At 37.2% G+C, this 18,333-nt stretch overlaps 1 protein-coding gene across 1 annotated transcript; it reads left to right on the forward strand.

Annotated features, from left to right (window-relative positions):
• The first annotated feature begins 12,216 nt into the window (after positions 1 to 12,216).
• LOC132311378 (dicarboxylate transporter 1, chloroplastic) lies at positions 12,217 to 17,554 on the forward strand. Its single transcript, XM_059809278.1, has 3 exons — positions 12,217 to 13,438; positions 15,817 to 16,038; positions 16,931 to 17,554. Exons 1-3 carry the CDS (start codon positions 12,317 to 12,319, stop codon positions 17,291 to 17,293), a joined length of 1,707 nt encoding a protein of 568 aa, XP_059665261.1. The 5' UTR covers positions 12,217 to 12,316; the 3' UTR covers positions 17,294 to 17,554.
• The last annotated feature ends 779 nt before the right edge of the window (positions 17,555 to 18,333 follow it).

Consider the following 18,333-nt stretch of genomic DNA (forward strand, 5'->3'; position numbering starts at 1 on the left):
CCAACCTTGGCCTCATCAAGGAAACGGCTCCAACTCCCGACCAATTTGTGCAAGGATACCCAACTCCCTTCTTCATAGTCATGTCCACAACTAACGACACGTTTCTCGAACTAAATCGAGTCGACCTGCCTAGACTCTAAAAAGATACCATCTTCTCATCCTGTACACACCTTCCCTAAAATCATTTTCAATCAAACTCTATCCTTCACCAACCAACATGTGTATCTTCCTTACTCCTACTGTTATTAAGAATCCGTCTGTGACATAAGTAAAGGTGGCAAACTAGCGGGTTGGGTTGGAATTGTGCTGAGTCAAATATGAAATGTGACCCATAATTTAACCAACTTGTAATGAGTTAAATATGGGTTGGGTCAAAATGGATCGGGTCAACCCATTTTAGGAAAAATAAATGTTATAATTTTTTTTAAATATTATTTTAAATGGATAAAAAGCTTGTAAAAATATGTATCGATAATTGTAAATTCTCCAATTTATTTTAGAACTTCTTTAAATTTATATTATTTTACGACTAGACACGGATGAAGGTAAGATATGTATACATACATATACATACATATATACATACATACATATATATATATATATATATATAGGGTGAAGGGCAAAAACTAAAACTTCTGGCATTCAAATCGCGCCCTTGTAGTATGTAAAGTGTGAAAATAAGGACTTTTCGTCCATTAAATAATAATAGAAAGGCAAAAAGACCAAAATGCTCTCCACTCGAATCATAACAAAAATAATATAAAAAAACCTAGATAACAAAATTACCTAATAGGACAAATTCAAAACCACACCATTTTTATTTCTTTTATTTATATATATAATCATTTATATTCTTATGTAGTCTATGAAATATTCAATTACATAAGAGTGGGGGGCAATTAGAGAGCGAGAAAGAGTTGTTAGAGAGGAGAGAGAAAATATATTAAATATAGATAGAATATTTATAGAGATATAAAATATATTAAATAAGGGTGTATGTATATATATGCACATATATTTATATTATGTATGTAATATATGAAATATTTAACTTTTCGAAAAAAAAATATATATGAAATATTTAATTATAAATTTATAAGAGTGAGGGGGAATTAGAGAGAGAGAGAGAGAGTTGTTAGAGAGGAGAGAGAAAATATATTAAATATAGATAATTTATAAAGGGAGAAAATATATTAAATAAGGGTATTATATATAAAGATGAGTAAAGGGATAGTTTGGAAAGTCTAAAAGGGTAGTATAGGTATTAGAGGGCCATTTTTAGTCACATGTTTTGCACATGCCATATTTACTCATTTTTCATAGTACAGGGTGGGATTTGAACACAAAGGGCGTTATTTGCACAATTTTCAAATTACATGGTTGTTTTTTGCACTTCATCCATATATATATATATATATATTTGCATATGTATATTCACATGATGTAGAGTGAGAAGGGTATGGATAGTTAGATATTATCGCAAGAATTACCGAAAGAAGTAAAGGATATTGTTGGTAGGAAAGCAAAACATATATAATACACGTGAATACATTGTATTTGTGTTGTGGATGTAGCAGGGTAATATTATAATACTACAAAAAAATTTAGAAAGAGAAAGAGGATGATGCAAAAAGAATTTTAAAGAAAATTTTAGAGAGGGAGTGAGAGAGAGAATTTAGGATCACGTGAAAGAATTTTAGAGAAGAAGAGGAGGTAAATTTGAGTCAAATGAAGGATGTGAAACTATATTTCTTATATAATGATTGAAACATAGATCAAAATGGATGATTTATATTTTAAAATGAGTTAAATATAAATTATCTATTTTAATCTATATTTTAAAATGAATAGATATGAACGATTGCTGGGTAATGATTCATTTTACTAGGGGCACTTCACTTATTATTAAGTTGAGTGGGGCTCAAATTCATTGATCATGTATGGTATGATGCATGCAATGTGTGTGACGTGTAACAAATGAAAAATGAGCTCAATGAATCTGTGGATTGAGTGGCTTTGTGACAAAGGACAAAAAGGAGAATGAAATTGATAAGTGATGTCACCAAAATGCAAATGTGTGGCTATGTGAAAGTGAATGAAAAATGAGTGGTGGTGGTCTCTGTTGCCGGCTAAATGGACAAAGACGGGCATGATTGGCTTAAGGCGGCAAAGAAATGTCCCATCAATACCCAAGGAAGTGTAAACTAGTTATAATGGGCAGGGACTAAAACCATTTTAAAAATAAACTAAGATTTGTTTATTTATAATAGGGCAAATTTCTTAAAACACTTTCATTTTTTAATCATAAAATCCTAATTTATATTTAAAAAATTTTATACTTTTAAAAAGTGTTCACTTTGCCCTATTCCTTAATATTCGTATCCGACACATCAATTAGATTATGAAATGACAAATTTAACCTTATCATTTAATATTAAATTAAAAATTAAAAATTATTTTTTTAAATTATAAAAATACCCTTCAAGTCTTTTTCTTCACCCCCTTCTCTCTCTCTAAAACGGACCATCTACTATCAATAACCACGCCCGAAACCCTCTCCAATTCTTCAATCTGGCGCTGAATCTTGTGAGACTGATTTGATGAAGCTATTCGACTGCACATCATTCCACGTAGCGAATTATTGTAGTAATAGATGATGTGATTTTTTTAACTTTTCTCTATCAAAAAATGTAGACCGATAAAGATGTAGGAATAAGAACGAAGATGATGGTCTTGTTCATATTAGGGAAGAACAGAAGAGATGAAAAAAAAAATCCTTTTCGAAGATAGCTGCCGAAGATGAAAATCTGGTTTTTTTTTTTTCGTATTGAGTTTTAATTTTTATTGAGTTTTAATGTAGCGCTAGGATTTCTGAGTCTCAATTTTTTAGTTTTCCCTAAACTCTTGGCGTCAAGAAAGAAGATAAAACGACGGCAAAATACACATATATAGAATCCGTTTTCCACAAGGAAAAGCAAAAAACAAAATACATACCAAAAAGGGCCTTAGCATGATGCCTAAAGGATGTACTAACAGATCGTCTTTCCCATCAAGGTAGGATATGATCTCTCTAACATGCTATAAGTAAGGGTACTGGACAAAGGGAGAGTAGTAGATCAATCCAAAGTCCAAACAAAAAGTATCAAACTGATCAAACCCTTACTGCACCGAGCCCTAATTGCAGACCTGGAAACACTCAATGAAGTTGGCAATGTCATACGGTTCAATCCTTCTTGATGAGCTCATGATCGACGTACTGTCTCGACTCCCCGCGAAGTCTCTGTGCCGATTCAAGTGTGTATCGAAGTCATGGTTTGATCCTTTTTGCAACAATCCCCAATTCACCATTGCAAAGACCACCATACACAGATGAGGGTTGGTTTGGTGAGTTTGAGACCGACTTTTGAGGGAACTGAGTTGACCCAGGTGGGCCTATGCTTACTATTTAAGGGTGTTTTTGTAATTTAATAAAAATATTTTTTATTTTTTAATTTAATATTAAATGGTAAAGTCAAATTTATCATTTCACAGCTCAATACGGATATTGGAGTAATGTGAACACTTTTTAAAAGTACAGGAGTTTTTAGAAATAGGTTGGGGTTTTATAATCAAAAACTGAAAGTAGTGGGGGTTTTATGAAATTTGCCCTTTATAATAAGTTGGTTCAATCACAAATATACAAATAATTTATAATTATAAAATTAAAAAAAATAATAAATAAAAAAATAATTTTTTTTGAATAAATAATAAGACTTGCCTATTCAATTATTCATTGGTGAGTAAGTTACTGACCAATCAGAAATAGTTTGTAATTCCAAAATTTAGAAATTAATAAATAAAGAAAGTGACTGAATTTATTCTAAAAAAAGTTATTATCCTTATTTATCAGTTTATTGATTTTGTAATTAGCAATTATTTGTTGGACAATACTTAGAGTATCTCTAACAATCTGTTAAAACACTTTTTTTGTGTAAAATATACACGGCCGCGTATGATGGTATAATTTTTTTATTTTTTTTAATTTTTTTTATTTTATGCAGTCTGTTAAGATACACTGGTGACATGACAGGTTGTTGTTATTGGAGGATATATTTTTACACAAAAGATATAAAACAACCATTAGAGCTAAAAAAAAAATTAAAAAAAATCCAAAATTTCACATCAAATTTATTGAAAAAAGAGAATATATACAATGGCCCACCGATGACTACTGATGTAGACCAATAACATATGCATACGTTCTATTTTAATTATCAAATAAGAGATGATAATTAAGTGAGCATGTATCTCTATGCCAGATGTATACATTTCATTAGTAAAGATTTAAATATTATCTTTATTTGCGCGTTTGTGATTGAACCATATTAATAATCAGTAAAGATTTTTTATTCACCGTCTTTACAATTTGCAAAGCCTCACCTATTCAGCACTATACTCTACTTAAAGAGTGTGTACATATATAATTTATTATAAAGCAATGGGTGTGTATTATCTACCGTTCTAATATCTCTTCTTCAATATGAATAATAAAATCCCTTTTTCTCGACGGATGTAATTTTGTCGGTGGACTAAAAATTGAAAATGTCGAAGCTGACCAGAGGAGATCTAGCTTGAAAAGGACTTTGCTTGTTGCACCAAACTTGGATTGTCACAGATAGAAAAACCATTTGATCATACCAATACAAGATGGAAAACAAACCAACGCTTCGGACAAATTAGGCTTAACCCGACACCAATTTGAGATTCTAAAAATTGATTGGTTAGGATTGAGTTGGGTTTCAAATTTTAGTGGAGGCAAAAATATATAAAATATAATAAGTGTGTATTTATTAGGAAATTTCAAATTAGGGATGGAAGGAACTTTAATTTTTGTCAAAAATAATTTTACTTCATGTTGCGTCAATCCAAATTACACCTCTTACTATCTCATTTTTTTTTTTAATAAATAAAATCAAGTGAAACGTAACAATAATTTTTATGTGGTGCCATATCACAATTCTAAATTGATCATATTTTTATTTTTTTTTATGTTCTAGTTAGATTTCAACAAATCTGATTGGATTTACAACAATTATATATAACTCTAATCTAATCACACCAAGCCATGATTGGGTTAACTTTTTGAATCATTTCCGAAATATAAAAATATATACTTTATTTTGAATTTTTTTTTTCTTCAAAGTTATACCAATTCTCACAATTAATGTATCAATGTATTATACTAAGTTAGTATTATACAATCAATGTATGGGCTTGTTCTCTCCGTCTGTGAGAGTGTTCCTTGTTCTCTCCGTCTGTGAGAGGTCTCATCTTTGTTCTCTCCGTCCGTGAGGGTGCTCTCAGTCTGTGCGAGTGAGTTTTTCTTCTTCCTTTTGATCGTTTGTTCCTTTGATCGTTTTCTGTAGTGTTCTGCTCTTCTTTTTTCTGGGTTTCACTTGGCTGATGCTTGTTTCATCCTATGGATTCTCTCGGTGTTCTTGTTTGGGGGTGGGTGCGTGTGTTTAGTGTTTTTTCGTTCTCCTTTATGGATCTGTTGCGCTGTGTTATTTCCCGTCGGCGTGTGGTCTTGTTCCATCATTGGCGCTTTTTCTCGTCTCCGGTCAGATGGGCATGGTCTTGGGTGGATTTTCGCTGGCTGTCGTCCCGCATGTTCCTTCCTTGGAGCCGATGGCCACGTGGGTGGTTGGGGATATGGTTGAGTGTATTATGGGGTCCGTGGCTGGTGGGAGTGCGGTGGGCCCTGTTGGGTCTCTTTGTTGTATGGTTACTGTTGACCCTCTCTCTTCCACTTCTTTTGTTATTGGTGTTTCTGTGGCTCCACGTGGGTCGCTATGTAATTTGTGTCCACTTTGTGGTGTGGCTTCCTGCGCTCTATTTACACGTTTTCTTTGCGAGCCTCGATGTAATGCTTTGGGTTTGGCGTTAGCTGATTTGTGGTTTGTTGAGGTCTGTGTTAGTTCCGGGTCTTGTCAGTTCTACGTGGCCCGGTTGTCTTTTTGGGTTTTATAAATTTGTTTTCAGCCGTTGCTACTTCCATCATCTTTGGGGTTCTGTTTTCTCTCCTACGCTTGCAGTGCGTGGTGTCGTGTGTTTGCTTTTTCTTGTTGCTCTGGTTGGGACTATGGAGGTCCCTTTGGTTAAGCAAATGCGTGGGCTTATGCTTACGAGGGAGGAGGCAGACCCAGTGTTTATCTTGCCTGATGACACTGACCAGGGAGTGTCTGGGTGCCGGGATAGTCTGTTTGGTAAAGTTTGGACTTCCAATACTATTTCTTTGGCTAGGGCGAAGTATACTTTTGGCCGCTTGTTTCACTAGTTGTGGGTCAAGGATACTTCTGTTGAGGTTTCTTCTGCCCGTCTCCCTGTTTATAAAGTGGCGCGAAATCTGTTTCAGCTTTTTATTCCGAACCGAACGAGCCGCCATCGCATTCTTACGGGTAGTTCGTGGCTGTTTGATGCGTATTTGCTGGTTTTAAAGGAGTGGGAGGAATGTTTATTGTCTTCTGCGGAATCTTTTAATTTCTCCCCTTTTGGATTCATCTTCTTGATGTTCCTACCCCTTTTCTGTCGCCAAATGTTGGGCGACGAATTGGGAATTCTCTTGGTCGGTGTCTGGCGGTCGAGCTTCGGGATAAGGGTATGCTGGAATCTACTGATACTTTGTTACAGGATAGTAGGGTTCTTCGTCTTAAGGTGGTTTTGGATATTACTAAACCGCTTCGTCAGTAGGTGCGGTTACAGGGATTGTTTGATACCGATGTATGGGTTCAGTTTCGCTATGAAAAACTCCCATCTTTCTATTTCGCCTGTGGGGTCATTGGCCATATTTAAAAGTCTTGTTCTCGTGGCATGTAATGACCCGGTCATTTTCATTCCTTTCCTTTTCTCGGATTTTCACGGATATTTTTTTCCGTTGATCTTTTCCTTTCTGAGTTCAGTTTCTCGTCACTTAGTGTCATCTTGAGTACTCGGGAATGGTTTCTGAGAATCTTTTCGATGGATTGACGACTTCCTTTGAGGACCGAGTCATTTTCACATTTTCACTTTTGTGACACTATTCACTTTCGTCTTTTTCTCGGTTGTCACTTTGTTGGCATAGCCTCACTTTTTGTGTTCGGATTTGATTCCGGTTTTGCATGCATCCACGATTTTAAAATCCCATGCTATGTGTATTTTCACTTTTGTAGAAAAGCATGCTAAGTGCTTACTTTTCTTGTAAAGGGTATAGATGCATGACTATTTGTAATTTTCTAAACTTTAGGGGTTTTTGTGTAATTACTGTAAAGTAATTATTTTTCGTCTTAGGGACCATTTTGCAATTTAATTTAGAAGATATTTTCAAAAAGGATTTTTTTGCAATTTTTAGAAAGTGTGACAAGTGTCACACTCTCATTGGTCCACTTGTTGACATGTGTGTGGAAACACTTTGAGGCCTTGGATGAGGACATGTGGAAGGTGGAGATTTAACCACTTGTTGGCCTAGGATTGGTGCACTTGTTGGCTTGGATGGTTGACAAGTGTAGGCTTGAGATTTAACCTAGGATGGAGGTTTGGATTTGTGACAAGTGTAGGCTCACAATTTGATCTTGCATTAGTATGTGTGTGAGAGGTAGTGTAAGAGCACATAGTGAGTGGAGGATCTCTATCCCCTCCACTCACATTTCATCTTCATCATTTTTCATTTCCTCCCTCTTTTGTAAAGAAAACCCTAGCCTCCATGGATGGAGCCTAAAGCCTTAAACTTTGACCTTGATTTTTGAGAGCCTTCCATTGATTTCCAAGCTTGAACTTGGGAATACATTTTGTTCCCCTCATCTTCCTCTTCATAACCCTAGAAGGGTTTGCCATTTTGTGTTGATTTTGCCTTGGATTCTAGAGAGACACTTCTCTAGTGAGGTAGGGAATGTTATAGGGTTATATGTTTATTGTCTTGCATGTTTTTGATGCTTATACAACTTGTATGCATGTGGTGTATTAATTTGAGAAATTATGATTAATGGTAGTTTGCTTATAACTTATTTTAGACTTGGTAAATGGCATGGCCATGAGTTGATCTTTAATATATATTAATTTGGGTTGATTTAGATGAGTTTTCAAATCTAGAGATTAAATGGATTTAATTTGGTTTAAATTATGGTAAATTGTGTTTTGCTTGTAATCTATCTTAGACTTGATATATGGTATGACCATGACTTAGTGCTTGATATAAATTAATTTGAGATCATTTGGACAACTTTTGAAATCTAGAAATTTAATTGATTTAAATTAATTAAATTATATTTGATGATATCTTGCTTATCTTGCACTTTTGATTTGATATATGTAAAGACCATGATATGTTGCTTAACATATATTAATTTGAGGTTATTTGAAATCTAGAGAATTTAATCACCTTGTTTAATTAAATTCTATCTAATGGCTCCATGGATCCATTGGTATTTTAGAAGTTGTTTCTATATTCAAATCATGGACTTGAACTTGTTATGTATTCACTTGATTGTGTTTTGAGTATTGGACAACTTTGTTGTTATATTTATATTCATGAGAACATGTTTTCTCTATAGAATATATTGATACCATGTGTAGTGAATTGCACACTTTGTAATTGACATTATGTATGTCATTTTAGAATTGAAACTCTAAGGCATGGATTGTGTGGTTTCAACCTACTTGTGCATGGAAGGTGTTTTCATGCATTATATAAGTTATGTATAAGTTGTGAACTTATTTGGTTTAATTTTGGAATCTTGGAACATTATTGAGTTGAGATGGCTAGGGTTTGGCTCTAGTACGGGGACATGAGTCCTCTAAGTCATTGAGATAGTGCTCACTTAGGGTGGTCTTCCCTGCGGGTTAGTGCCCGGAATAACCATTGAGGTCTCGGCAAAATTCCGAGCGTAAATGTCCAAGTCTTCCATTATTTGTTTTCGCATTCAATTCCAAGTTAACAATCATGTTTATATTGTAACTTGTGGTTTTAGTTATTGGCAATTTTGATGTTGTTAAGTACATCCATGTATATGATTTTAATGAATCATTTTGATATTGTTAAGTACATCCATACTAAATTGATATATTTAGTTGATTTCACATTTTTAGATTTCTAGTTGATAACCTAGAGAACCTATGTCTTGATGTGTAGTATTAGATATTCTAATTATGCTAAATTGTTATATTTAGTTGCTGTTGCATTTTAGACTTCAAGTTGATTACCTTGAGAATCTATATGTTGTTGCTTTGTGTAAGCATGCTCCTATGTTATTGCTTTGTGTAAGCATGACCCTATATTGCTAAAATTGCATGAATGAGGTGATTGATGCTAGAAATGATCCTAGGTAGCTAGGATGCTCCTTGGGTCTCACCTTTGACATAGACGTTAGGTGGAATGAACCACAATAATTAAATCATGCAAACTTGTAAAACGTAGGTCGATGCATGCTCATTTCCTACGAGTAGCTTTATGTTACTCACCCCTACGATACTGGGGCATATTTCAGGTACAAGAATCAAGGTTGCGATTCTCGTCATGCTTGGATGATTGGTGGACTTGAAGATTTTCATTTCTTGTAAAGGTTGGCTTGGAAAGCCATTTGCCTTATATGTCAAAATATGTATATTTGAATTTAAACATGTAGTGTGTACACGAGTACACTCTTTACAATATATTTGACATGTATGAAATGAGGCCGGAGGCCAATGACAGGTATTTGTATCCTATGTAATTTTGACTTTATGGTATATTATAAAAATGTTGAAAAATGTTAAGTTATTGTCTTACTATGTTTGCATCGGGTGTGGGAAATCCATTCTTACTCTTTCATAGGATTTCATTAATCATGTATGAAGTGTGGCTAAGGGCCAAATAGTAATTTCCAATCATTTGCTAATTTTGGTTTTCAAAATTTCCATTTCATTTTCATTTTCGCCTTTTTGGCCGTCGGGGGGTCGGATTTTGACTCGACCATTTTCGGGAGCCGTGGACTATTCCCGCGCACTCAAAATCATTTATTACGTTTGCGTGCATATTCGTTTCAGCCTAGAAGTGTATTTGGGGTCAAAAGTATGTTTGGTGCAAACTTACATTTTTTGCCGTTTTGAGCCTAAACTGAGCATAAGGGCATTTTGGGATTTTTACTTAAAAAATAAAGTTTTCTTTTGGCATGGTTGGTTAGGAAACATGATTTTGAGGGTAGTTTCTTCTTTGTGTTTTTCTCAAAAAAACCCAGAAAGTCCTCAAAATTGCATTTCAAGTCAGCATTTCAAGCGCAGCCTACAGGAGTTTGAGCGCTCTAAATAGGGAGTTCGAGCGCTTGAACTTTGGGCAGATCTCTTAGGGCAATTTTCGAGCGCTCGAAGCCCTTGTTCGAGTGCTCAAAGTACTGTTCACGGGTGTGTGTGTCTTGGTTTAGCACTGCACCTCCGACTTCAAATCATCATAACTTCTTCGTTTTAACTCCGAATTGGTCCGTTCTTGAGTCTAAATTGATCGCGTCGAAATAAGCTTTCCAATGGTACTAATTAGAGCTTCAGATTCTTCTTGTGGATCAAGTTATTCAAGTTTTAGTAAGGTAGTGTCTGTTTTTGGTTCGAACCGAGATAGGGTTTCCCTTCCTTCGACTTCAGAACTTGATATCTTTGCCGTCCGGACTCCGAATAAAGTGATTCTTGAGTCTATATTTATTAATTTTTCGTTGTCTTTCCAATGGTGTGCACGGTGGCACTCATTTTAGTATGGAATGACCATTTTGCCCCTAGGTTCATTCTTTTCCGTTTTTGAAACGTTGCTTCCGCATTTTCTTCCGTTGGGTTTCGTGACCTCGTCGAGGGTCACATTGGTGTCTTAGAGGAGTATTGTATCTCTAAAGACCATTGTTCTATCTTTTGCTTCCGCATTTTGGATCCATTTTGGGTCATCACAGGACGCACTGGGTTGAAAAATCCAGGGTCGTCACATGGCAACTCTTCTTCTCAGTCGAGAAAGTTAGAGTATGGGTCGTGGTTGGGGGTGGCTGGGTATCTGGGAAATGATCTCTGGAATTTGGATGGGGCTCGGGGAGGTTCAGTGAGAGCTGGTGTTGGGCGACGTTGGATGTATGTGGAAGGTGCTGATGCTGGTTGTGCTGGTCAGGCCGATGGGGGCTCTGCTCCAGGTATTTTGTCTGTTTCGGATACTGTGGCTACCTTTCATGGTGTGGCGGGCGTGATGTCTCCTGTACCTGAGGTCTCGTGCGTGCCGGGTGGTGCTAGGCTTGAGGACTGTTTTTTGGCTCCGGTTGGGGGATCTCCTACTGGTGTTGTCCTGAACGTGCATGAGAATGGTTCGGGTTCGCAGGGTGTTCAGGAGGTGCACGGTCTCCGACGCAAAGTTTTGTTGCTTCAGTGCAGGTGGACGAGCCTGTCTAGTGTGTGCCCTCGGTCTCCGCGGAGCAAGATCGTGTCTTGCCGCTTCCACAGCGTGGTCGAAAAGGTTCCCATCGGGCTGATTCTACTAATGGACATGTGTTGTCCCCTAATGCGCAAGATTCTTCTTTGGTGCGGTCTCCGCATAAGCGTCGACCATCGTTGGTTGGTACTCTATCAGGGTCCACTACGGTGGTGGGTAAGAAGGCCAGAATTTCGGTGGGGCATGTTTCGGTAGGTCTGTGTCCGGATTCGTTTTTCACCACCGGTTTGGCGCCTGAAGGCGGTGTAAGTGGCCATGCGGACCTTTCAGTGTTGGCTCATTTGGCGTCGTTGGATGGTCAGTTGGTGCTTTTGGATGACCCGGTGCTGCCTTCTTATTCCGTTGCCAGTTTGTGTTGTGTTTTGTGCTGGGTTTTGTTGGTTGATGTTTTGTTGGGTCGTTTGCTTGGTTTGTTTTGGGCTGTTTTGTAAGTGCTGTTTGACTTGTGTTTACCACTGATAAAAAAAAAAAAAATAAATAAAAAAAATAAAAAATAAAATGTATCTCTCATTTAAATTTAATAGTAGTAACAATCACAATTCACTATCCACCCGGTGCACGTTAGCGTGCTTCCCGCCCTCACGGCACAAACTTGAGACGGACATTACAAATCTGAGACGGAGCTCCCGAAGCACAAACTTCCAAACCTGGGACCCTCTACCGAATCGTCAATCGAATATTTAAAACGCCACAACAACCGTCCGATCACAATCCAACGGATCAGATTCGCCTCTTGTTCCAAATTTAAATACCCCTCAAATTGTCTGAAATCTCCATTTTCAACTCTTCAAATGCTTCTCTGAAACACAGATCTCATCTCTGTTACTCTCTCTCTCTCCTCTCTTTCTCTCTCTAGACGCCACCACAACGATGGCGTCTCTCGCTCTAACCTCCCCCCTCAACCTTGGGTTCCGATCACTCCCCAATTCCCGACTACGTCCTTCTCTCAAACCATCCGCACCGTTGAATCTCCACTCCAGACGCAGATCCAACGGTCAAACTCCAATCCGACTCTGTTCTCACTCATACTCACTAGCCAAAACCACCCATGTCGATGACAATAACTTCCCATTCAACACCAACAATTCTTTAGCTTCAAGCCGAGATGTTTCGGTTCAAGCTGGCTCGGTGGCTCCGCCGGCGAAACCCCAACAACCGCCGTGGCAGGGGGCGGCGATGAAGCCATTGATTGCGTCGATAGGAACCGGGATCATTCTCTGGTTCATTCCGCAACCTGCCGGCGTCTCGCGAAACGCTTGGCAATTGTTGTCCATTTTTCTCGCCACCATCGTCGGCATCATCACTCAGCCGCTGCCGCTCGGCGCGGTGGCGTTGATGGGCTTGGGCGCTTGCGTGCTCACCAAAACCTTAACTTTCGCCGCCGCCTTCTCCGCCTTCGGTGACCCCATTCCGTGGCTCATCGCACTTGCTTTCTTCTTCGCCAGAGGCTTCATCAAGACCGGACTCGGCAACCGAATTGCCTACCAGTTCGTGTCTCTCTTCGGAAGCTCTTCGTTAGGGTTAGGCTACAGTTTGGTGTTCAGTGAAGCATTGTTAGCTCCGGCGATACCGTCGGTGTCGGCGAGAGCTGGGGGGATTTTTCTTCCTCTGGTTAAGTCTCTGTGTGTTGCTTGCGGAAGCAATGTCGGCGATGGAACAGAGCACAAGTTGGGGTCTTGGTTGATGCTGACTTGCTTTCAGACGTCGGTGATTTCGTCGGCGATGTTCTTAACAGCTATGGCGGCGAACCCATTGAGTGCCACATTGACCCTAAATACGATTAAGCAGACAATTGGGTGGACCGATTGGGCGAATGCTGCGATCGTGCCGGGTTTGGTGTCGTTGATTGTGGTGCCATTCCTTTTGTATGTGATTTATCCGCCATCGGTGAAGAGTAGTCCTGATGCACCAAAGCTCGCGAGGGAGAAGTTGGAGAATATGGGACCCATGTCGAAAAATGAGGTTATAATGGCAGGGACTTTGCTCCTCACGGTAATAGCTCTCTCTAAGCTTAAATTTTGCTCTTCTTTACTCTTTACTAATTGCTGTTTCATTTGCTGTCTTTGTTGCTATTAATGTTTTGTTTGATATTGTAATTGCCTTTTGCTTCCTAGTCTATTTTACTATACGTAGAATGCAGAGGGAATGGTGTCTTGAAAGGAAATTGCAAATTTCTTAATTATGTGTGTTATTGATTTTTCTTCTCAACAAATTTGAAATGAGCTTGGTTAAATTTATAATTTTGGAAACTTTTCAATTGTCATATACATAAAACTTTTATTACTTCGAGATGTGAAACTATTTATAGGTCAAGAGCAAAGATAATGTAATGAGTTCTTGAAGTTCCTCACGGATGTCACTTTACCGGTCAATTTTTAAATTTTCAATATCGTGAAATTGTGTGATGGATTGTGCATATATTTTACTACTATCAAATGAGTGATGTTTGATTTAGTTTTTATTTAGTCTTATACTTTTGACGAGGAGCGAAAGTAATTTTGTGACTAAAATTAGTAATACTATGGCAAGTTACTCTTTGAATGTGATATTATATATCTTTAAAACATGTTATTATTTGGATGTGGTTATTGAGATTTGAGCATGAGTTTGGTACCTTTATTTTATTTTATTTTATATTTTTATCTGGTGTTATGAGGGTTAGGCAAATGTAGCTTACTTCACTAAAGTGTTCAAGATGTATATGAAAAGTGAATCTGATAAGGTAGTTCTAAATACGAGAATGGTTTATTTTTTCACTGAGATTAGAGAATGTTATATATGTATGTTTCTCAGTCTGTTCTTTGAAGTTTGAAGCATATGGCTTAACATCTTAGTTGTTATTTATTTATTTTTTAACAATGCCACTTATAGACGCTGATTATGAGTTGGTAAGTTTTCCTTTGGTTATAATTCCGTTTATCTTTCTTTGATTGGCTGGCAACTTCCTGTTTCTCATGTATGTTGACAATGATCACTCATGGTTGCATCAATGCCTCTTGGAAATAAATCTTTACAATTAACCTTTATATAGCTGGTTTTTCAATATTTCTCACATTGTACTTGTCATATGCATGTTCTCGACCTTGCCGATATTGGTATGATACGATTTGTATTGGTGCCCCTATCTCATAGTCTCTTTAAGTCGATAAAAGCCATGTTGTTCAGTCAGCTAGCTACTCTTCCCTCTAACCATCAGTTGCTTTTATAAAAGCTGCTTCCATGGTCAGCCATCTGAGCATAAGGCAACTGTCTTTATGACATCATTGTTTCATGTCTAAACTCAAACTTAAGCACTCTATTCTGTAACTTTGTTATTACCACCTGTGAGTTCGGCGTCATTATAAAACGGTGCAATCAAGGCATAACATTTATTCATACATGTAGGCGCCTTAATGCCTTCTCTTCAGCTGCTTGAATGTTTTTTACCTTCACATTTTTGCCGGTCAATTCACTTACTGGAGATCTGCATTGCTTTCTAAATGTGTCCAGACCTCAAATGAAATAGTAGCCTGTCTTTAAAATTTATTCTTCATTGTCTTCATAAGATCCCTTGACTTCTGGTATTCCAATTTCATGCGTTTTCCTAATTTTGTTATGGTTACTATATATTCATTATTTTCCTAAGTTGCATGGTTTCTCATAGTTAATAACTTTTTAATTCTATATTGTTCATATGTGGATCTTTCCTTGTACTATTTTAGTTCAGGACATTCTTTTAGGTTTGGTAGCATTATTAAATGTGATATATGACGATAGGCTAAGTTGTCAATAATCTGTTTCATAGTCTTCCAGTCACATTGCATTATGTGAAACAGAGCATTTTGAGATGGTCATGAAAACACATTGAGTTATGGCAGTGATGAACTAATATAAATAGAGTACGCATGATAATGTGGAATGGATTAAAAATTCTTATTTTGAGTATCATTATGAATTGGCTTTTGGGGCTTTATTTTGGAGGGGACAAATAAGCCCCCCAAAGCTTGCACGTGCACAACCTTGCATGCTACTGAACTGCTTTCTGAAAGATCCGCTACCTAAACCCTAATGGTCATGGTAATTGATCCTTTTCTCTAGGTTTTTGCTGGCACTCTTGGGCAAATGGGCCACTGCGAATCGATATGGATTCTATTTCAACTGTTGTCTTGATTTGTTGCAGTCTTTTGTGAATAATGCTTAGAAAGTAGCTCCTTGGTTTTTCCGTTGAATTGATATGCACATCACACTTTTCTGCATGAATTAATAATAACACTGTTAACTCCTTTTTTCAGCAAGCTGCACTTGTATAGTTATATGCTGCTGTGAATCTATACATACCGCTTTATAGGAAATAATTTTTTTTTTACCTGTTCTGTTCTCCATTATTTTAGGTCGGGCTCTGGATTTTTGGTGGGATGCTGAATGTGGATGCTGTTACTGCTGCAATTCTTGGATTATCTGTCCTCCTTGTGACTGGTGTTGTAACATGGAAGGAATGCTTAGCTGAATCAGTTGCATGGGATACCCTCACATGGTTTGCTGCACTCATCGCAATGGCTGGGTATCTAAACAAATATGGTCTCATCACCTGGTTTAGCCAAACTGTTGTGAAGGTTTGTCTTTTTTAACTCTTAACTATGGTCTTGTATCTTAACCTGCAATCTTCTCTCCTCTCGATTGTGTCCCCTTTATTGTTATTTTGATTAGACTCTATTATTTGGTGGTGTGGATAGCAACTCTTAATTTTCAGGTGGTTTTGGGATTTTTAAACTCTTAATATCTATAGAATTATTTAACTAACAAGAAGTCTTAGGTTTACCCCATTGCCGTCTCTAGATTCTAATCCTTCATTTGCTTCATTGCTCATTGGGGCCACGGCCACTGTATCACTATCCTTCAATTTTTGACAGTTTGTTATGCAAGCAAGGTTTGTATGAATCGGCATCATATATTAGGAGACCTGGCTTGTAGTAGAAAAAGAATGGAGAAAGAGAATCCCCATTAATATTGGATAAAGGCATAAATAATGATGATGGTGATTTTAGGATGATAATCAGCTAATCTGTTGTACTCTAATCATTTAGATGGTCCAATATCCAATTATTAGTTTTGAACACAAAGAAAGTTTTGGTGGTCAGTAATTGCTCTCTCCCTATAAGTTTAATGTTCAATAAATTTAAAGATGATCATAACCTTCTATTATTTTTCTGTGATTGTAATATGTTCATCTATTATGCCAGGATACTAATTGTTTATGTTAGTATGAACATAGACCTACTTTCTGTGGTGCCCATTAAGTGGTAGTAGCCCAATGTCATCTGCATATGCCTTTTTTATAGCTTCAGCCTTAAGAACCCATATTTCAGATATGACACTTTGATGAATATGCTATTCTTAATTTTATTTTGAATTTTGCCTAATAATTCAGAATTCGATGTAGAATTTTTTGTTAACTAGCAAGTGTATGCCATGAACTATTAATCAAATCCATTTACTTCTCTGCAGTTTGTTGGTGCATTGGGTCTTTCGTGGCAGCTATCGTTTGGTATTCTCGTTCTTCTCTATTTCTATTCACACTACTTCTTTGCAAGTGGAGCCGCTCATATTGGGGCTATGTTCACGGCGTTCTTGTCCGTTGCTAGTGCTCTAGGCACTCCACCATATTTTGCAGCCATGGTGCTTGCTTTCCTTTCCAACCTCATGGGTGGCCTCACCCACTATGGCATCGGCTCAGCTCCAGTTTTCTATGGTGCAAACTACGTTCCACTTGCCCAATGGTGGGGCTATGGATTCCTCATCTCTGTCGTCAATGTTATTATCTGGCTTGGAGTTGGAGGGGCCTGGTGGAAGTTCATTGGCTTGTGGTAAATTTCCCGGCCCAAGTTCAGTAGTCTCTTAGTTTTGTTTGCCCTATGTTCTCTCTCTTTCTGACGCAGGCTGTTAAATTTTAGTCCCGATTCTTTATCTTGGAAATAAATTTTTGGTGGCTTTGGTGGGAGACCCTTTAGGGAAAGATGGTATACACATGAAGTCTGTAGCAAAAGTTAGAACTTGTACCTAAAAATTTTGACTGGTCATGAAAAATTTCCTGCTATTTAAGACTCTGATGAGTTGGATGGTTTAAGCTTACTCTCTCTATTCGGTATCTTTTTGTTGGTGGTGATGGAGAAAAACTTTATTACGCCCGTGCACGGTGTAATGGCGTTCATACACGGCATGTGTAATACACGCGTGGGCAATGGACTCAATAAAGTTTTTCTTGTGATAATGAAGTTCTTTCTTTTAACTATGACTATGAGGGTGCAACGGGCGTAATAAAGTCTTTCGCGTGATAGAAGTTTTTCTCTTAACTACGAGGACTGCTAGATCACACTAATTAAGGGAATTTCTTGTGCACCTTTGATATAGTAACCCCATAGATAAATGGTTAATCGATGTGTATTGTCCAAAGATTTTTGTGTCTAGGATTTTAGAGAACTCTATAATTAACTATTGAGCACAATGAGTTGTTTGGGTAAAATTACATGAGTGGTCCAATGGAGAATTTGAACTCAGAACCTTTACTCGCACCCGGAGTAGGCGGCTTGTATTTGGAATTAAAAAAAATATTAGTTTAATATTTTGAATTAAGTTCCTTCTAATTCTAACTACTGGTATGTATTCCTCGAAATGGATGGTGATAAAATTATTATTATTATTATTATTATTATTTTTATACCAGAAGGAAAATAATGTTTTGTTATGGTGATTGGAAGGACAAAATAGAAAATTAATCTTTATAAAAGTTGGAGAGGAGTATCGTTAATCTAAGCAATTAAAATTTAAATATTTTCTAGAGTATGGTGTATTAAAAGGTGCAATAGGTACAGAGCAATAGCTTAGAGATCATTTTTTTTTGTTTTCTCTGT

This window comes from Cornus florida, unplaced genomic scaffold, assembly GCF_030987335.1.
Source record: "Cornus florida cultivar Cherokee Brave unplaced genomic scaffold, ASM3098733v1 CherokeeBrave_3.0.0_Hap2_Chr06, whole genome shotgun sequence".
NCBI classification, from domain to species: domain Eukaryota; kingdom Viridiplantae; phylum Streptophyta; class Magnoliopsida; order Cornales; family Cornaceae; genus Cornus; species Cornus florida.